General features: G+C 43.7%; 1 protein-coding gene across 1 annotated transcript; it reads left to right on the top strand.

Moving 5' to 3' along the window:
* Nucleotides 1–7,975: 7,975 nt before the first annotated feature.
* Nucleotides 7,976–8,461, top strand: LOC136523521 (secreted RxLR effector protein 161-like). Its single transcript, XM_066517178.1, has one exon. The coding sequence runs from the start codon at nt 7,976–7,978 to the stop codon at nt 8,459–8,461; it is 486 nt and encodes a 161-aa protein (XP_066373275.1).
* The last annotated feature ends 9,460 nt before the right edge of the window (nt 8,462–17,921 follow it).

The raw sequence follows: 17,921 nt of genomic DNA, 5'->3' as shown, positions 1-17,921 counted from the left end.
CCGAGGAGTCCCGGGAGAGGTATCCCGGGAAGAGCAGATCTCCTCCGGTGAGCTAGGTTGTGATGTTGGTGAAGGAGAAGACAAGGTGGCGCATGTCTTCTTGAGACGGTCGGGGCCCTAGGAAGGTGTCGAGCTGGCTCTCGAGCCTCCCGTAGTCGAAGTACTAGAGCTGGTCGCTCTCGGGGGTTCGGGCCCCAAGCGCATGCAGCCATAGCTCGTCGAGGGCCTCGACGAGCGTGTCGAGGCTAGCGGGGTGGGGAGACCAAGCGGGGATCGGCGCCCGCGTTAGCTCTCTATCCATGGTGATGACAAAGTCTAGGCTCCTGAAGCACACATGCATGCCCATAACCTAGCTGATGCCATGGCTGGCCATCTGAAGCCTGATGGGGACGTCGAGACGTGCAAAGGCCCCTACCTGGCGCGTCAACGGTCGATGTTTTGAGTCACCGACTAGTAAATTTTTAGATTGCGCGTCCGGCTCGGATGGTGTGCTTAGGGGACACGAGATTTATACTAGTTCAGGCAGAATGTCCCTACGTCTAGTTCACTGTTGTTGATCGTGTTACTAGCACTGGATGTTTGCAGTAGGAGTTACAAACGGATGAGAGAGGGGCAGGACCCCAAGTCTCTAATGTGTGCGAGTGTGGGTGAGTGAGAGTGTTGCTTTCTAGTGGCGAAGTGCGATAGAAAGACTTCTGTTCGGGTTTGGTCGGATTAGGTCCTTGGATTGGGAGCCTAGCTTTCCCTTTTATAGACCAAGGGAAAGGCCTGGGGTACACGAGGGAAAAAGAAAGGAAGGAAAAGAAGAAAGAGAAAAAACAAGGAAGAAGAAAGCTATGGGGCTGTGTTTCTCTTCTTCTCCCATAGGCGGGCCCCATTTTTCCTATAGCGACTCCTCATCATGTCCCCGCTATAGGTATCCATCGTCATTCGGTTGTGGCATCCAACCCTATCGCCGCGCATGGTATGTTCAATAGTTCCCCTTGATTGGTGCCATATAGGGATTTGGTAGCACAGTGCCGGCCCATCTGGTATTATTGGGGGCATGCGTGCCCATGTATGGCCCGTCGCAATCACGGGTCATGTCGAGACGTGTCCGTCCCCTTCATGGCGTCATAGGCGTGGCCTTGGGCCCACATCCCACGCCTGTGGTGGTTGGGGATAACGTGGGCCCCATGGGGGGCACGTGATCCCGTTTGACGTCTGGTTTGCCCTCAGGGGTCAGGCGAGGCGGAATCCCTTTCAAGGGGTCGGGCAAGGTGGAGCCCGTACCCCAACGGTCGGGCGAGGTAGGGCCCACACTCCAGTCGTTGGGTGAGGCGGAGCCCATTCTTCAGTCGTTGGGCGAGGCGGGGCTCACACCTCAGGGGTCGGTCGAGGCGAGACCCACGCCTTAGCCGTCGGACAAGGTGAGGCCCACGTCCCTAGGGGCCAGTTGAAGCCGTAGTCACGCACTTGATTGCTCGAGCGAATCAGTGTTGATGACCATTAGCTCCTCCTCTTTGGGTACCCTAATATTGGTCCTCGACAGAAGTAGAACTTGTCTCCCTAAGGGTGAAAACTAGTCTGTCTGAAGCTTATGACCAATGGATCCAACAACTATAATTGATCTGGGTGTTAGTGTTATCTTCTTTATTTCCTTCTTTGTCTCTTGAAGCTACCTTGCGCAGCTTTGTAGCTTTGTACCTCGGTCTAGCTTTGTTTTGTTTCTGTTTCTGTTTCTATAATCTGTACTCTTTTCTTTAATAAAGTTCTCTACAGGGGCCTTAGACCCTTTAGTTCCCTAAAAACCATAATTCAGATCAAAAGAAATAAACTGTGTGTCTAGAAGAAACTTAGCTTCTCTAAATAGTACCTCTAACGAAAAGATCATATTCAAAAAATTTGAGGGTTTTACCATAACCAAGAAATCTAATTCAAGCTGAATTTTCATCATTCCTACCTAGGTATGCTCAAGGTAGGTAAAAATTAGGATCACGAATATGCTCGTGAGCAGATAAATGTGTTATCTACGTCCTACACGACCCGCTGTCATCTGTAGGACCCATTTTTTTTAATTTAGCCCTTTTTGAAGAAGAAAATTTATGTTTGGCCCCCTGAGCAATGTAAACTGATCTTTGTGTTGGGAGTATGCCCTAGAGATAATCATAGAGATGATTATATTGCTTTGTATCCATGATATATTATGAGTTCATTGAATTTCCATTAAAGACAACCTGTATCGATTAGCAATTATGTGAATTGTTTGTGAAACTCTTTTACTTGTATAGTTATTCTAATGTTGTCCCTAGTCAGAGTTCATGTGAGGACAAACATGAATAATGGATTAGCACATTATTAGTTGATGACTATGTTTCACAAGTCATAGACATGGAGATGTCAAACTAATAATGTGGGCACATGTATGACATGGGGATGGACTGACCCAACGTGAGATGTCGTTATTATCTCTATTCATGTCATGTATGTTATGTCCTTAGACCTGAGATTGTTGTATGTATTCAAGATGTGAAACAACCTACTCAGGGACTATCAAATGCTACTCCGTAATAGGGTAGTTATAAAGGTGGGTTTCAGGTTTGTTAGGAAACATGCTTGAGACATAGACAATCAAGATGGAATTTACCCCTCTCTATATAAGAGAGAGATATCACTAGATCACTCTAATGATTAGATCAAGAAATGCATGGTCGTGCTTGGGTTAAGTGTTAACGTATGAGTTGGACCAAATATCGTGAGGCAAGGGAATAACAAGTATGTGGTTTTGTGGTGGTTCGTCAGATATGATCTTTGCGTACACATAGGAGTTGACATGCCTTGCTAGAGGCCACTATCAACTAATGGCCGAGTAGGAGTACTCGGGCCATGTCTATGTGTGCGTGAACCCATAGGGTCGCACGCTTAAGGGGCTGGAAGACTAATTCAGATTGGATCCGAGTTAGACAAGGCTTAGGGTTACAATGGGCATCCAACTCGGGAGCTCATTAGGGATGCCTATAAATAAGTGGGGTGGGCAATGGGGCTAGGTATCCCATGCCTTTTTGGCAGCCACCGTCGCCCATCCTACGCCCGCGCCTGTTGCTTCTCGCGGACCTAGCAGTCTAGAGGCGCGACGCTTCCTCCCTGTACGTGTGGATACCCCAGAGGTGCTGCATCTGGAGCACAAGGATGAACCGCACGAAGGGGATGGACATATGGACGACCTTGCAACTGCACAGCACTGCTACGATGCGTTCAACTACATCGAGTCGCTTCCGCTGCACATGCGCATCTAGTGGTAATCCCGTGATCTATAACTAGTAGTAGATCCTGGTTTATGAGGTTGAATTTTTGTTTTCTGGCTAGCGTAGCATCCTCATAACCCTACAGTTGTTATAGGTTCAAATGAGTGTGTATGGAGATATGCGCGGTTGTAGATGAGTCTCTGATCATGGTTTGTGATTTTACCATGTTGGTCTTGTAACGATCTACTCGTACCGGTCGGAATTCCACCATCCGAGTTAAGTGATACATGTAAATCCAGTCATGGCAAGATGGAGATCAATCAGATTGATCGAATCGAACCTAGGTCAAGTGCCGAGCGCATGTGATGCGCAACGGTGATAGATTGGATCTACTGCCAGGCGTAGGGGTGCAAGAAAAAGTGTTGTTCGGTAAAACAACCATAACTTTTGCATACGACCTCGGATTAAGACGAACTCTATATGAAAATTATAGAGAAAAAAATTTTACATCCAATTCTCACCCCATTTGGTGGTTTTGCTGAAATTAGATTTGCAAAAAACGGCCGGGAAGATGGTGTTTTCGGCGTTTTAAGATTAGACGTCGGAATCGGTTAACTCTGTTTTGCAGGAATTTGTGACTGGTATAGCCCTTATGTGTATGTGATGCATGTATGTAATTAATTCATGGCTTGCATGTCGTGAGTATGACAATATGGCTGGAGCCACAAAGATATTATCAATTTGATGTAACGGCTTGCGTGCCAAACTGTGATGATCCTATCCGCGACTATGTAATTTTCTTCACTGCCTTGCGTTAGTGATAGCTAGTCTTGGTGGACTCATCACTGAAGGATGGCATACATGGATCATGGAGACGGAGATCATCATGAGGAACAGTTCGATGGAGATGGAGATCCCCAAAGGAACATTGGGCTATACCATGTCATATCTGTGTTAATGTCGTTCTTACTATGTTCTATTTTCAAGTGCGATAATATTTTTGTCTACATGCGATGGTGAAGTAGAACGATCCCTCGGCAATGTTTAAGTTAAAATGCTTCCCCAAACCTTGCATTGTCATGTGTCTTGTACAATCGATGGTGGGTCTATGAAATTAAGGTGCCACTAGTTTTCCTTGACTAGATAGGTTCGTATCGGATACTTATAGCAGAAGGGTTGGTTACTTGGACAAGGTCATCCTAACGGTTAGGGACCTTGGAGCATGAGTAGTTGGGCACCAAAGCATAGAGATGCTACCCAACAACAAGAGTCATATGTGATATGATTAGCAAAGAGTTGCTTACCAATCTACCATGTCTTCTAGCGGTGATGCTAAAGCTCACTAGTAGACTTGTTAGTTGTGGGTCTTGAATCACTAAGTTTCAATAGAGGGATATTGATTTTAGTGGGAGTAGATTATATTAAAGGTTTAATATTGTTTACTCTGTCTTGGATACATTGTCTTAGTATTTTGCATTACTTTTGTTGTAGATAAATGACACCTAGCAATCAACCATTTACTTTGCGTTCAATTCTTGAGAAAGATAAGTTGAATGGAACAAACTATGCGGATTGGATCCGCAACCTGAGAATTGTTCTCAGGGCTGAGAAAAAGGAATAAATTCTAGATACCCCATTACCAGATGAGCCTACTGATAATGCACCTGCTGTAGAGAAAAACACTTATAAGAAAGCATGTGATGCTGATCTTGAAGTGAGTTGCCTTATGCTTGCTTGTATGGAACAAGATCTGCAGTTGTAGTTTGACAATAACCATGCACCACACGATATGATCGTGGCGCTCAATGATATGTTCCAGACTCAAGCCAGGACTGAAAGGTTCAATGTCTTAAAGGCTTTTGCTAAAACCAAGCTAGCAGAGGGCGCAACAGTTGGGCCACATATGATCAAAATGGTTGGTTACACTCAGAGGTTGGAGAAGTTGGGCTTCCCAATTGGCCCTGAATTAGCTACTGATTTTATTCTCGCGTCTCTTCCGCCCAGCTATGGAAATTTCGTCATGAACTACCATATGCATGGGGCGGAGAAGGGCTTGAATGAATTATGTGGCATGCTTAAAATAGCATAGGCTAACATCAAGAAAGGTGCTGGCAGTAGCCATGTGATGGTGGTCCAAAACAAGCCTAAGTTTAAGAAGAAGGGCAATTCTTGGAAGAAGAAAAAGGGCAAGGCTAAAGATGAGATCTCTAAGCCAAACCCACCTGCGCCCAAGGCTGGACCAACTGCTGATGCTGAGTGCTTTCATTGTCATGGGAAAGGTCACTAGAAGAGGAACTGCAAGCTGTACCTAGAATCCATAAAGGATCGCGGCAGTAAAGGTACTCCCATAGCTTGTACACTTGTTGTTTATGTTACGGACATTTTCCTTGCTAATTCTTATATTAATTCTTGGGTATTTGATACCAGATCGGTTGCTCATATTTGCAATACGATACAGGGAATTATAAGAAGTAGAAGCATGGAAAAGGGAGAAGTCGATTTCCGCGTGGGCAATAATGCAAGAGTTGCTGCGTTGAACGTCAGGACGATGCAACTCCACCTCCCGTCAGGATTTATTATGGAGTTGAATAATTATTATTTTGTTCCTAGTTTAAGTCAAAACATTGTGTCACCTTCATGTTTGATGAAGGATGGTTATTCATTTGCAAGTAAAGACAATGGTTGTGTGATCTCTAAAAATGACATGTTTGTGGCTTCTACATCCATTGTGAATGGGTTATTTATTTTAAATCTTGAAGATGCTCCTGTCTATAATATAAGTGCTAAAAAGCCTCGGCTTAATGAGTTAAGTCCTACCTATATGTGGCATTGTCGTTTAGGTCATATAAGTGAGAATCACATGAAGAGGCTCCATTCTGATGAGCTTTTAACTTCGTTTGATTTTTGAATCATACGAGACATGTGAGGCTTGCCTGCTGGGCAAGATGACCAAGACACCTTTCACATGTTTTCCTGAGAGGGCGGCAGACTTGCTGGAACTCATACATACTGATGTGTGTGGACCAATGAGTACGACAGCAAGAGGTGGATTCCAATACTTCATAACCTTCACTGATGACTTTAGTAGATATGGCTATGTCTACTTAATGAAACATAAGTTTGAGACATTTGAAAAGTTCAAGGAGTTTCAGAGTGAAGTAGAGAATCAACGTGGTAAGAAAATTAAGGCTTTGTGATCTGATCGTGGAGGCGAATATTTGAGCCACGAGTTTAGCAATCATCTAAAGAGTTGTGGAATTGTTCCATAGCTTACGCCACCTGGAACGCCTCAGAGAAATGGTGTGTCTGAGCGACATAATCGGACTTTGTTGGACATGGTTCAGTCTATGATGAGCCAGTAAGACCTACCGTTATCATTTTGGGGATACGCTCTAGAAACAGCTGCTTTCACATTGAATAGGGTACCATCTAAGTCGGTAGTTAAGACACCACATGAGATATGGACCGGTAAGAGTCCTAGTTTGTCTTTTCTGAAAATTTGGGGTTGTGAAGTTTATGTCAAATGACTTATGACAGATAAACTAACACCCAAATTAGACAAATGCTTTTTCGTGGGATATCTAAAGGAAACTTTAGGGTATTACTTCTACAACCGATCAAAGGGCAAAGTGTTTGTTGCTCAAAACGGTGTTTTCTTAGAGAAAGAGTTTCTCAAAAGAGAGAAAAGTGGACAGAAGGTGTATCTTGAAGAAGTTCAAGATGAGCCAGTTGGAAAGGACTCTACAAGTGATGTTAATGTAGCAGAACAAGTTGAGATACACGTGGCAATAGAAACACCGCCACAACCACGAAGGTCAGCAAGAATCCGTGAGTTGCATGGGGATTTGTTATTGTTAGACGATGACGAACCTGCGACTTATACGGAAGCAATGATGGACCCAGATTCCAAGAAATGGCAAAGTGCCATGAGATCTGAGATAGATTCCATGAGAAACAATCAAGTTTGGAACTTGGTTGACCCGCCTGATGGGGTTAGACCCATAGAGTGCAAATGGATCTATAAAAAGAAAAAGGATATGGATGGAAATGTTCACATCTATAAAGCTCGACTTGTTGCAAAGGGTTTTCGACAAGTTCAAGGAATTGACTACGATGAGACTTTCTCGCCGGTAGCGATGCTTAAATCTATCTGGATCATTCTAGCAATAGCTGCTTATTTCGATTATGAGATATGGCAGATGGATGTTAAAACAACCTTTCTAAATGGAAATTTGGATGAGGACGTGTATATGATACAGCCCGAAGGTTTTGTTGATCCAAACAATGCTAGAAAAATTTGCAAGCTTCAGAAATCCATTTATGGGTTAAAGCAAGCATCTCGGAGTTGGAACATTCGTTTTGATGAAGTGGTCAAAGGGTTTGGCTTCCGTTAGAATGAAGAAGAACCTTGTGTTTACAAGAAGGAAAGTGGGAGCGCTGTTGTATTTCTGATCTTGTATGTGGATGACATATTATTGATTGGGAATGACATTCCTATGTTGCAATCCGTAAAGACTTCACTGAATAATAATTTTTCTATGAAGGATTTAGGAGAAGTAGCATACATTTTGGGCATCAAGATCTATAGGGATAGATCGAAGAGGCTTATAGGATTAAGCCAAGATACGTACATTGACAAGGTGTTGAAACGATTCAACATGGAACAGTCCAAGAAAGGGTTCTTGCCTATGTCACATGGTATGCGCTTTAGCGATAAACAGTGTCCTTCGACAGCTGATGAGCGGAAGCGCATGAGTAAGGTTCCATACGCCTCGACAGTTGGTTCCATCATGTATGCCATGATATGTACTCGCCCAGATGTCTCATATGCTCTAAGTGTTGCGAGCAGGTACCAAGCTAATCTAGAAGAGAGTCACTGGACACTTGTTAAAAACATTCATAAGTACTTGAGAAGGACTAAAGATGTGTTCCTCATCTATGGAGGTGAGGAGGAGCTCGTTGTAAATGGTTACACCGATGCTAGCTTCCAAACTGACATGGATGATTCACATTCTCAATCAGGTTTTGTGTTCACAATAAATGGTGGTGCTGTAAGTTGGAAAAGTTCCAAGCAGGAGACGGTGACCGATTCTACAACAGAGGCCGAGTACATTGCAGCTTCTAGAGCTACGAAGGAAGGTGTTTGGATGAGGGGGTTCCTCATTGAACTTGGTGTGTTTTCGAATGTGTCCAGCCCATTGAATCTACATTGTGACAACAATGGGGCAATTGCGTAGGCTAAGGAGCCAAGGAATCACCAAAAGAACAAACATGTACTGCGGAAATTTCACCTCATTCGAGAGTTCGTTAGATGAGATGATATCAAGATGTGCAAGATACACACAGATTTGAATGTTGCAGATCCTTTGACAAAGGCTCTTCCACAGCCTAAGCATGAGGCGCACATGAGAGCTATGGGTATTAGATATCTTCGAGATTAACTCTAGTGCAAGTGGGAGATTGTTGGGAGTATGCCCTAGAGATAATCATAGAGATGATTATATTGCCTTGTATCCATGATATATTATGAGTTTATTGAATTTCCATTAAAGACAACCTATATCGATTAGCAATTATGTGAATTGTTTGTGAAACTCTTTTACTTGTATGGTTATTCTAATGTTGTCCCTGGTCAGAGTTCATGTGAGGACACACATGAATAATGGATCAGCACATTATTAGTTGATGACTTTGTTTCACAAGTCATAGACATGGAGATGTCAAACTAATAATGTGGGCACATGTATGACATGGGGCTGGACTGACCCAACATGAGATGTCGTTATTATCTATATTCACATCATGTACGTTATGTCCTTAGACCTGAGATTGCTGTATGTATTCAAGATGTGAAACGACCTACTCAGGGACTATCAAATGCTACTCCGTAACAGGGTAGTTATAAAGGTAGTTTTTGGGTTTGTCGGGAAACATGCTATGAGACATAGACAATCAAGATGGAATTTGCCCCTGTATATATGAGAGAGATATCACTGGATCACTCTAATGATTAGATCAAGAAATGCATGGCCGTGCTTGGGTTAAGTGTTAACCTATGAGTTGGACCAAATATCATGAGGCAAGGGAATAACAAGTATGTGGTTTTGTGGTGGTTCGTCAGATATGATCTTTGCGTACACATAGGAGTTGACATGCCTTGCTAGAGGCCGCTATCAACTAATGGCTGAGTAGGAGTACTCAGGCCATGTCTATGTGTGCGTGAACCCATAGGGTCGCATACTTAAGGGGCTAGAAGCCTAATTCGGATTGGATCTGAGTTAGACAAGGCTTAGGGTTACTACTGGGCCTCCAACTCAGGAGCTCATTAGGGACACCTATAAATAAGTGGGGTGGGCAATGGGGCTAGGTATCCCATGCCTTTTTGGCAGCCGCCGCCGCCCATCCTATGCTCGCGCCTGTTGCTCCTCGTGGACCTAGCAGTCTAGAGGCACGAAGCTTCCTCCCTAGACATGTGGATACCTCGGAGGTGCTGCATCTGGAGCACAAGGATGAACCGCACGAAGGGGATGGACATACGGACGACCTTGCAACTGCACGGCACTGCTACAATGCGTTCGACTACATCGAGTCGCTTTCACTGCACCTACGCGTCTAGTGGTAATCCCGTGATCTATAGCTAGCAGTAGATCCTAGTTTATGAGGTTGAATTTTTGTTTTCCGGCTAGCGTAGCATCCTCATAACCCTACACTTTGGACCTCGGGGGTCAGCGCCTTGGCCTATGGTGCCGAGGTAACACGTCTCGACATTATGGATCTTAGCGTTGAGATGCCTGGCCAGGAACAACGGAGCATGCAAGTGGTGCTGACGTGGCAGGTAGGTTGGTGCCATGAATCCTGGCGCTAAGGTCGGAGCCACAGATCTTGGCTCCAACCTCGGTGTCGTGGAGCTCAGCGCCGACCTCAGAGCCATGGATTTCGGTGCTGACCTCGGATTCAAAACCCACGCTAAGGTTTCCCTAACCAAGGCTCCTTTCATTTCTTCCTCCTTATTCTTGGGTTTTTACTCTCTCCTTCCCCCTAATCTCTTGAATCGAGCAATTTGGCCTTGGAAAGTTGGATTTGATCCATAGATCTTCGAGAGCAAGATATGTTCTCTCCTCTCCTCATTTTTTACACATTGGTTTGGTATATATTACGTGTATTTTGCAACCCTAAATACATAGTACTTATTGTTTGAAGTGATTATTAATTTTTTGTATTATGTAACGGTAGGATGCCAAGGCGTGATAAAGCTAGTAAACCAAGGTAATCTCTATCAATCATGTTATATTATTGGTTCATTTATGTGCAACAAATGGAAAACCCTAGGTTTAGGGTTTATTGGTCATTGCTTTCGGTTCTTAGAACGAAATTGGTTCATTTGTAGTTATGGCTGGATGACCGAAAATGCCTTCGACCCATTGCCTCTGCCTAGTGGTGTTCCAGTGCCCATATGCTTTTGTGGTGATCCTTGCAAGGTAGCAAAGTCTGATGAAGAGGACACATATAGGCAAAGGTATTGGATGTGTGCCAATTTTGCCTTTGAGCCTACACTTCGTCAGCGCCGCATTAACAAGATGGTGGAAAATTAATGTTGTGTAATAATTATTTTGTGTCATATAAAGTCATGCATAGTTTATTTGGTGTGTAACATTTGAATGTATTGTAGACCCCTCCACCGCTCTAAGATTTTGAGCAGTGGATCAACACTGAAATCAAGCCGGAAGACAAAGAGTGGATGCAGAAACTCTTGCGGTGGGAGGCAGAGGACAAGGAGTTGATCGAGAGGAGACGCAAAGAGGTGGCTGCAGAAAAGGAGCACAAGGAAGAGGAGGAAAGGAGGCGTGTTGCTGCATACATGGAGCAGAGGGAGAAGAAGCTTGAGCGTGCGCCCTAAGCAAAAGCAGCGATGGAGAATCCTGATGCCCTAAGGAAGAAAAAGTGGCCTCATTGCACTCAGTAGTCTCCATGACTTGCTAGTTGTATGATTTATTCATGAACAATGTTGTCTAGTCTTGGACTTTTTATTGTGTTGTCATGTACTGCACTTTAATTATGGACGTACTTAGGCCATTTACTGTGTTATTTAGTTTGTTGTCATGTACTTCTATTATCATTGTGTTGTTTCATGTGCCCTAGTATTGGATTTTTCATTGTGTTGTTGTTTTCACTATTTGTGGTCATAATATTTAGTTTAATATTACATAGGTAGTGAAACGAGTTCACGTACTGCAAATAAAACATAACAAACTAGTGCATCACATAATTCGACATGGACAACACATGAAATGGCATGTGAGAACATATGCCAAACTAGGGTACAGAGGTCCTCGACTAAACCTAACATGCCTTAGGTGATTGAAGCGAACAATAAGCACATGAAATGGCATATGAGAACATGTACCAAGTAAGGGTACATAGGTCCTTCGACTAAACCTAACATGCCTTAGGTAATTAAAGGAAACAACAAACACATGGATCTGGCATGTGAATAAGATAGGTTCCTCCTAGTAGTGTGGCCACATAGCAAATTGTAATGCACCTTCTCCATAGTATCCTCCCATTGTTGTTGGTGGTGGTGGCGGGGGTGGCGGTGAAGTTCCCTTGTTCTTGTGATTAGGGTAAGTGCAATATGGATCATTGCAGAGTGCCTCTTGTGAACCGGCACCATTGTTGTTGTCGTCGTCTTCGTCGTCCTTGTAGCCGCTGCTAACTTCCCTTTCTAGCTCGAAGATATAGTCTGACAGGTAGTAGATGTACTGCTGATGTGGATAAATTGGATGAGGATCGACCCACCTAGTGAACCCACAGTTTTCTTTAGACTCGGGAGACTGCAATAAGTATGTCATGTAAGTTGTAATGCAATCGAGAAACATATTTAACAAACTAATAGTAATAGTAAGTACCCATGCTCACGGGCATTTGAAGAAGCGACGACCTCCATCCATCTCCTCCATGAACATCTGCACTAAGTAGTACTCACCATGCATGCATTTGGGCCAATCTTATTTTTGGTTATCGTATCCTCTAAGAGGGCACTCTTTGGTGAAATCACTCTTGCGCTCGGGGAGAAACTAATGAACTGGTTCCTCAAAGAAATCAGGACTAAGAGACCCCTCCCACACTATGGGAGTTCCCTTCATCTCCCCCTTTCCTCTCCCACTGCCAAAACCCTTTCCTCTAGATGACCCTCTAGACATTTGTACTCCAATGAAAGCAAATACTAGTTTTGGATTTGGTTAGCAATGCATCTCGTAACACATATATATAGGCAGAGGTAGGTTTACTAGCCGTTATATTATGTTGTAACTGTTCCTAGAAAGCATACTTATCCTACTTAGAATCACTGAATAGTCTACATCAAAGAACACTAGAAAGCCTAGATTCCTTGACTGAAAAGCCTATTCGAATTCATACTTCAATCACTATTTCAAGGTAGACTGAAAAGCCTATTTCAAAGCTCAACTGAAAAGGCTACATTCATATGCGCAATCAATGCATCTGTCAAAGTCTGTGTATGATACGACGGTGACATGATAAATCACTGTAAAGGCTAAATGTTATAGGTGTACTGCACACATGTACTTTAGATAAAAAATTTTGGTAGAGTTTCCCCTATTTTTTGATGCAATCCATACACAAATATGACATGAATATATAACCTCAATACAACATGTTTAGATATACAAATATATACCACATTCATCTCAAACCATACACATGAGCATATTAATAGTGCACACAGTCCTTAATTATAGTCCATAAATTCCATAGTAGTCCATATAGTCCATAATAATAGTCCATCATAACATCTACCACAAAAGCCTACTACAAAGTCTACCACAAGCCCTCAATGCCTCCTAGTCTTACCCTTACCCTTGTGGCCAAGAGCGTCGGTGCCTGGAGTGAAAGAGTCAAGCGAATGGCGTCGCCTAGTGCCTGTAGGTTGCATAGGTTGAGTCGACGGAGCATCATGTAGCTAAGACAGTCCAAGCTCCTCATAACCATGCTCCTCATCATCCTTGTCCTCGCCTCCGTGGTCCTAAAAAGTATCCACAGTGGCACGGGATGAGCTCTGGCCTCCTGAAGAAGTACCTCCATGAGTAGAAGTACCGAGCCATACACTCATGTCTGAGAGTCCTATACCTAGTGCATGTGCCTCCATCGCCGCACTAGTCCTACAACCACAACGAGCAGCAGCATGGCCCAGCCGATGTGCTAACCTTTGGAGTTCAAAATTTTATAAGTCATGCACAATTAAACATGGTTTGCATGTCAAACTAATGGATGTTGTTGTTAAAACTTACTGTAAGAAAGTTCTATGTCATTGCCCTATCATGTACGCCTATTTTTGAGAATTGTCAATGTTAAGCACAGACTGTTTCAAAGTGTTGCCCTACAAATAATGGCATTAACAGTTACACTGCTAAAATTAGAGGAACCATGGTCTATATGCATTGCTATTAAGTGTTCATTCACTAAAACTATAAATATCATGGTCTTTATGTGGTACCAGTAAGTTCAAAATCTCTTAAAATATAGCTATCTTAGTATTAAGTGTTGATTCGCTAAAATTATAGATATCATGGTCTTTATGTGTTACCAATAAGTTCTAAATCTCTAAAAATATAGCTATCTCTGTATTTAAATGACGGGATTAGAGTTGACAATACCACTCGGTCCAATATCGGTGTAGCCTCCACCTACGTCCCTACCCTCGTTGCAAGGTCATACGACGTATCTTCATCATCCGAGGACTCAATGTTGGCGTAGTCTGCTTGGGTCCATTGCCCCTTCAGTTTGGTCCTTGTTGCACATGTGTACCAAGATAGGTATGCTCTGAAGTTGTTGTTCGTGTACGGCTGGTCGTTGACGTACAAGTTCTCATGTAGGAGCTCCCACTAGTCGATGTAGTCACGATGGAAGGTCTCGAAGTCCATCTCCTTTTTTTGCTTCTGGCGATCGATCCTGTAGGTAAACATAAATGAATATGCAAATTTTTAGGCCCAAACACGATATCTTAACAAAACAAAATCAATAGAAGGTCACAAACTTATAGAGGATAACATTACTGCATGTCTTAAAAAGCAAACAATTTTTTGAACAATTTGAAGATGCTTACTTGTGCAAGTCTATGGACGTCGAGAACGGCTCCACGGGCCACTCCTGTCTCAACCCAAACTAGCGTGTAACCCTATGTGGCAAGTGGAACTCAACTGCGTAGGAACAGATCAGTAGGCACCGCATCAGGTATAGGTCTTCGTCCTTGCTGCACATGGTGCTCAACCCAATGTGCTAGAATTGTTGGTCATTGTACGACTCCCAAGTAACATGCGAATGATTTATTAGTGAATTAGTGCTTACATTGCAAAAACAAATTAGTATGTCAAACGCAACTAACTCACCATCCCCGGTGTAAGTGTGTTAAGCTTGTTGCCGAACTCGATGTAGGCGCATTTACTCTAGGCAAAAGGATCCTTCACCTAGTCCCAAAGGTAGGCATACATCGGGTGACATCACGTGCTAGGCACCTGGAACCAGTCACAAGGAGGTAGAACTATGGGCCATCCCATCGTTAGACATGACCACATCCAAAGCTAAAGTAGGTAAACACAGCCTCCTAGCAAGGAGTTCTACGAACTCTGGCGGCACGCCTCGCAAAGCTGGCGGTATAGGAACCCCAACACTCTAGAAGCCTAGTTGTAGCCCCCTGCCATGTCCCAATCAGTGAGATAGGGGAGGTACATCCATGACGCAGTGTCTCCCGTCCTGTTGGGAAAGAGAACACAACCAAACAGGTGCATGATCCATGCCTTGCAGTAGTAGGTACCTGTCTGCTCGTCTACAAAGTCAGGACACTAAAAATCTACCTCAGCCAGCTGATGAGTACTCTAGAGGTGTGGGTACTCACTGTCTCTGGAGGAAGCTCTCTCAAAGAAGAAGAGTTGCACTTGAGCTCTCCAACCACTAGCAGTGCACTAGCTGATAACTGGTCGGCCTCTTATACGGAGACTAAGGAACTTCTGCGCATCCTGAAGAGTAACGATCATCTCACCGCAAGGAAGGTGGAAGCTGTGAGTCTCTGGCCTCCACCTACAAAACAAGGACCAAGTACTACGGTCATGTGCTCATTGACAAGCGAAAATATAAATGTAAGTGGATTAGATCATAGTTATTTTAGCTGTCGACCAGAGCTGAGATTGCCACGGGGTTGATGATGGGCAACCCACGGCAAGCCTGGAATGATACAACGTCTAGGCCAGCCTCTCAAGGAGAGGAGTGTACCTATCATCGTACCACATGTCCTCGAACCTATCATGGGTTCGAGGACGAAGAGGGTGCAGTTCCTATAGACAAGAATTTATTAGATTAATGTGTGAACACAAATAAATATGGAGTGCAAAAAAATAAAGAAGCAGAACTGAATAAGTTACCTCCCCCTCCGCGGTAAGTCATCCTCGGTGGTGCTCCTCGTAGTATAGATCCAGCAGGTGGAATGGCTCCATCCTACAAAAAAATTGGGAAAGTCCAGATTAGTTAAATGTAAACAAATAATGAACTCTTTCATACTAGTAAACATGCTTCTCCAATTGGACAATTAAAAATCAAGTACATTGAACAGCATCGACAATTCATAAATGAGGTTCATTTGTTATTTGCACCTGACTAAGCGGCCAATGGCATGTATGAGAATTATGCCCAAGTCTCCCGCATTTGCCACATTGGTTCTTCTCAGGGCCAGTAAGAAAGGGGGTTGCTCTCCCTCGCCTCATTCTACTAGAAACCTGGTCCATGACCATCTTGTGTCTCACCCTCTTCCTGGTTCCACGTTGGTCCCAATGTGTACCTAGGTCCGCAATGTACCTTAGACCAGTGTACGGTGGCCACTGCCCCTCGTCTAGGTAAGGCTCAAAATGGGGAGACCAAGTAAGTACAAGGATGTCAACACTAAACTCCCATGGTATCTTGGTCTCATAGGCAAAGTTGCGATGCTGAGATGCTGCAACATAATGAGAACAATGAAAGTGGTACTTTCTAGTTCTCCCACATCTACATGAAAAATTACTAAGTACCACAATATAACTCCTTGATGGCCGGAGCTCACCATCGGACATTGTACCACCCCTTTCCATGACCTAATACTTGCCGGTGTTGTGGTCAAAACATTCGACATCATGTGTGAGAGCCCTATCCTTTGCCTTCTTTAGATGCCTCGTAGGTTTAGATGTCCATGCCTGATTATTCCTCTATAGTGCCATTGCTTGAGCGTGTCTCTCATTAAACCATGCAACCAACCTATAGAAGGTGAATGATACAATGGCAATAACGGGCATGGCACGTATACCCTTAAGCACACTATTAAATGACTCGGCCATGTTGCTAGTCTGAAACTCATACCTCCATCCACCATCGTCGTAGGCTCTTGACCATTTTTCAGGTTCTCTCATCAATCCTCTCAGCTACTGCCTACCTTCTCCATTTGTTGCCATTTTTAGCTGCTCTAACTTCTCCTCAAGCATGCGAGCAACTTCCTCGAATATAGGAAAGTTGTCATTCGTACCATCCTTCCGAAGTAAATTCTCAGCAAGGTGCCGAGTGCACCAACGGTGGTGCAAAGGTTCATACCCCAGAATCTGCTCTTGTACAACACTGAGTATGCCCTGGTGTCTATCAGATATGACACCAACTTCCCTACCAAGGCCAATGACATGTATCCAAACAAGACACAAGAACCATCCCCAGTTGTCTTTGTTCTCCTTCTCCACCAAAGCAAAAGCCAAAAGAACCAATGTGTTGTCTGCATCATAGGAAATGGCTACCAATAGTGTGCCCATGTACTTGCTAAGCAGAAAAGTACCATCAATGGATAGCACTGGACGACAGTGCCTGAAGGCCTCGACGCACTGGGGAAAGCACCAGAATGCATGAAGGAATATCTACCTCCCGTCCTTCTATTCATTCAACTTCAGGGTGTGCATTCCTGGATTTGCTGCTTTCATTGCATTGAACATTACAGGCAGCTGCTCGTACCCCTCCTCCTGGTCCTCATATATCATCTTCCAGGCCTATTGCTTTGCCCTCCATGCTTTTCCATACTTTATGTCATAATTAAAGATCTCCTTAGTCATCTCCATAATTGTCCTGACCTTCAAGTTGGGCTGACCCTTCAATGTTGTGTACAACCTTCTGGCAATGAGGGTAGAGGTCAACTTTTGATGCTTCTATTTTAGATCTTTCTGGGCACAAGTGTGTGGACCTACAATTTTGGTGATCTTGAACTTTCCTATGGCCTTCTGTTTCCAAGCACAGACCCTCCAATTGCAATCTGCATTCTCACACACCACTATGTAACGGCCCTCCACATAGGAGTGCCTCACCTTGAAAGGTCTTTTACGTCTCTGTTGGTATTTCTTAACGTCACTACTAAGTACGGGGTTTGAATCCATCCTCAGCAATGGCACCAAAAATACCTTGTTGGTACTTCTTAGCAACATAACTAATGTGTAGCCATGCTACTAAGAAATAGCCTTGATAGTTCCTTAACAATTTTAGATATTTATCCGCAAACGCACGGAGCTATCATTGTAGCATTTCACCTAGAAGTATTCATGGTATCATTATTTATATTTTCCCAAAGGAAGGCATTTGATTAAGAGTCTAGTATGGATATGAACTTGAATAATAATACTTGCAAGT

Source organism: Miscanthus floridulus, chromosome 18 (genome assembly GCF_019320115.1).
Source record: "Miscanthus floridulus cultivar M001 chromosome 18, ASM1932011v1, whole genome shotgun sequence".
Classification (NCBI taxonomy): Eukaryota; Viridiplantae; Streptophyta; class Magnoliopsida; order Poales; family Poaceae; genus Miscanthus; species Miscanthus floridulus.
Note: the sequence above shows the minus strand (reverse complement) of the source record. Positions and strands in the feature narration are given on the sequence as shown.

Bases quoted from the DNA above. Each gene is read 5' to 3' on its own strand.
- LOC136523521 (XM_066517178.1), top strand. From the start codon at position 7,976: ATGAGTAAGGTTCCATACGCCTCGACAGTTGGTTCCATCATGTATGCC.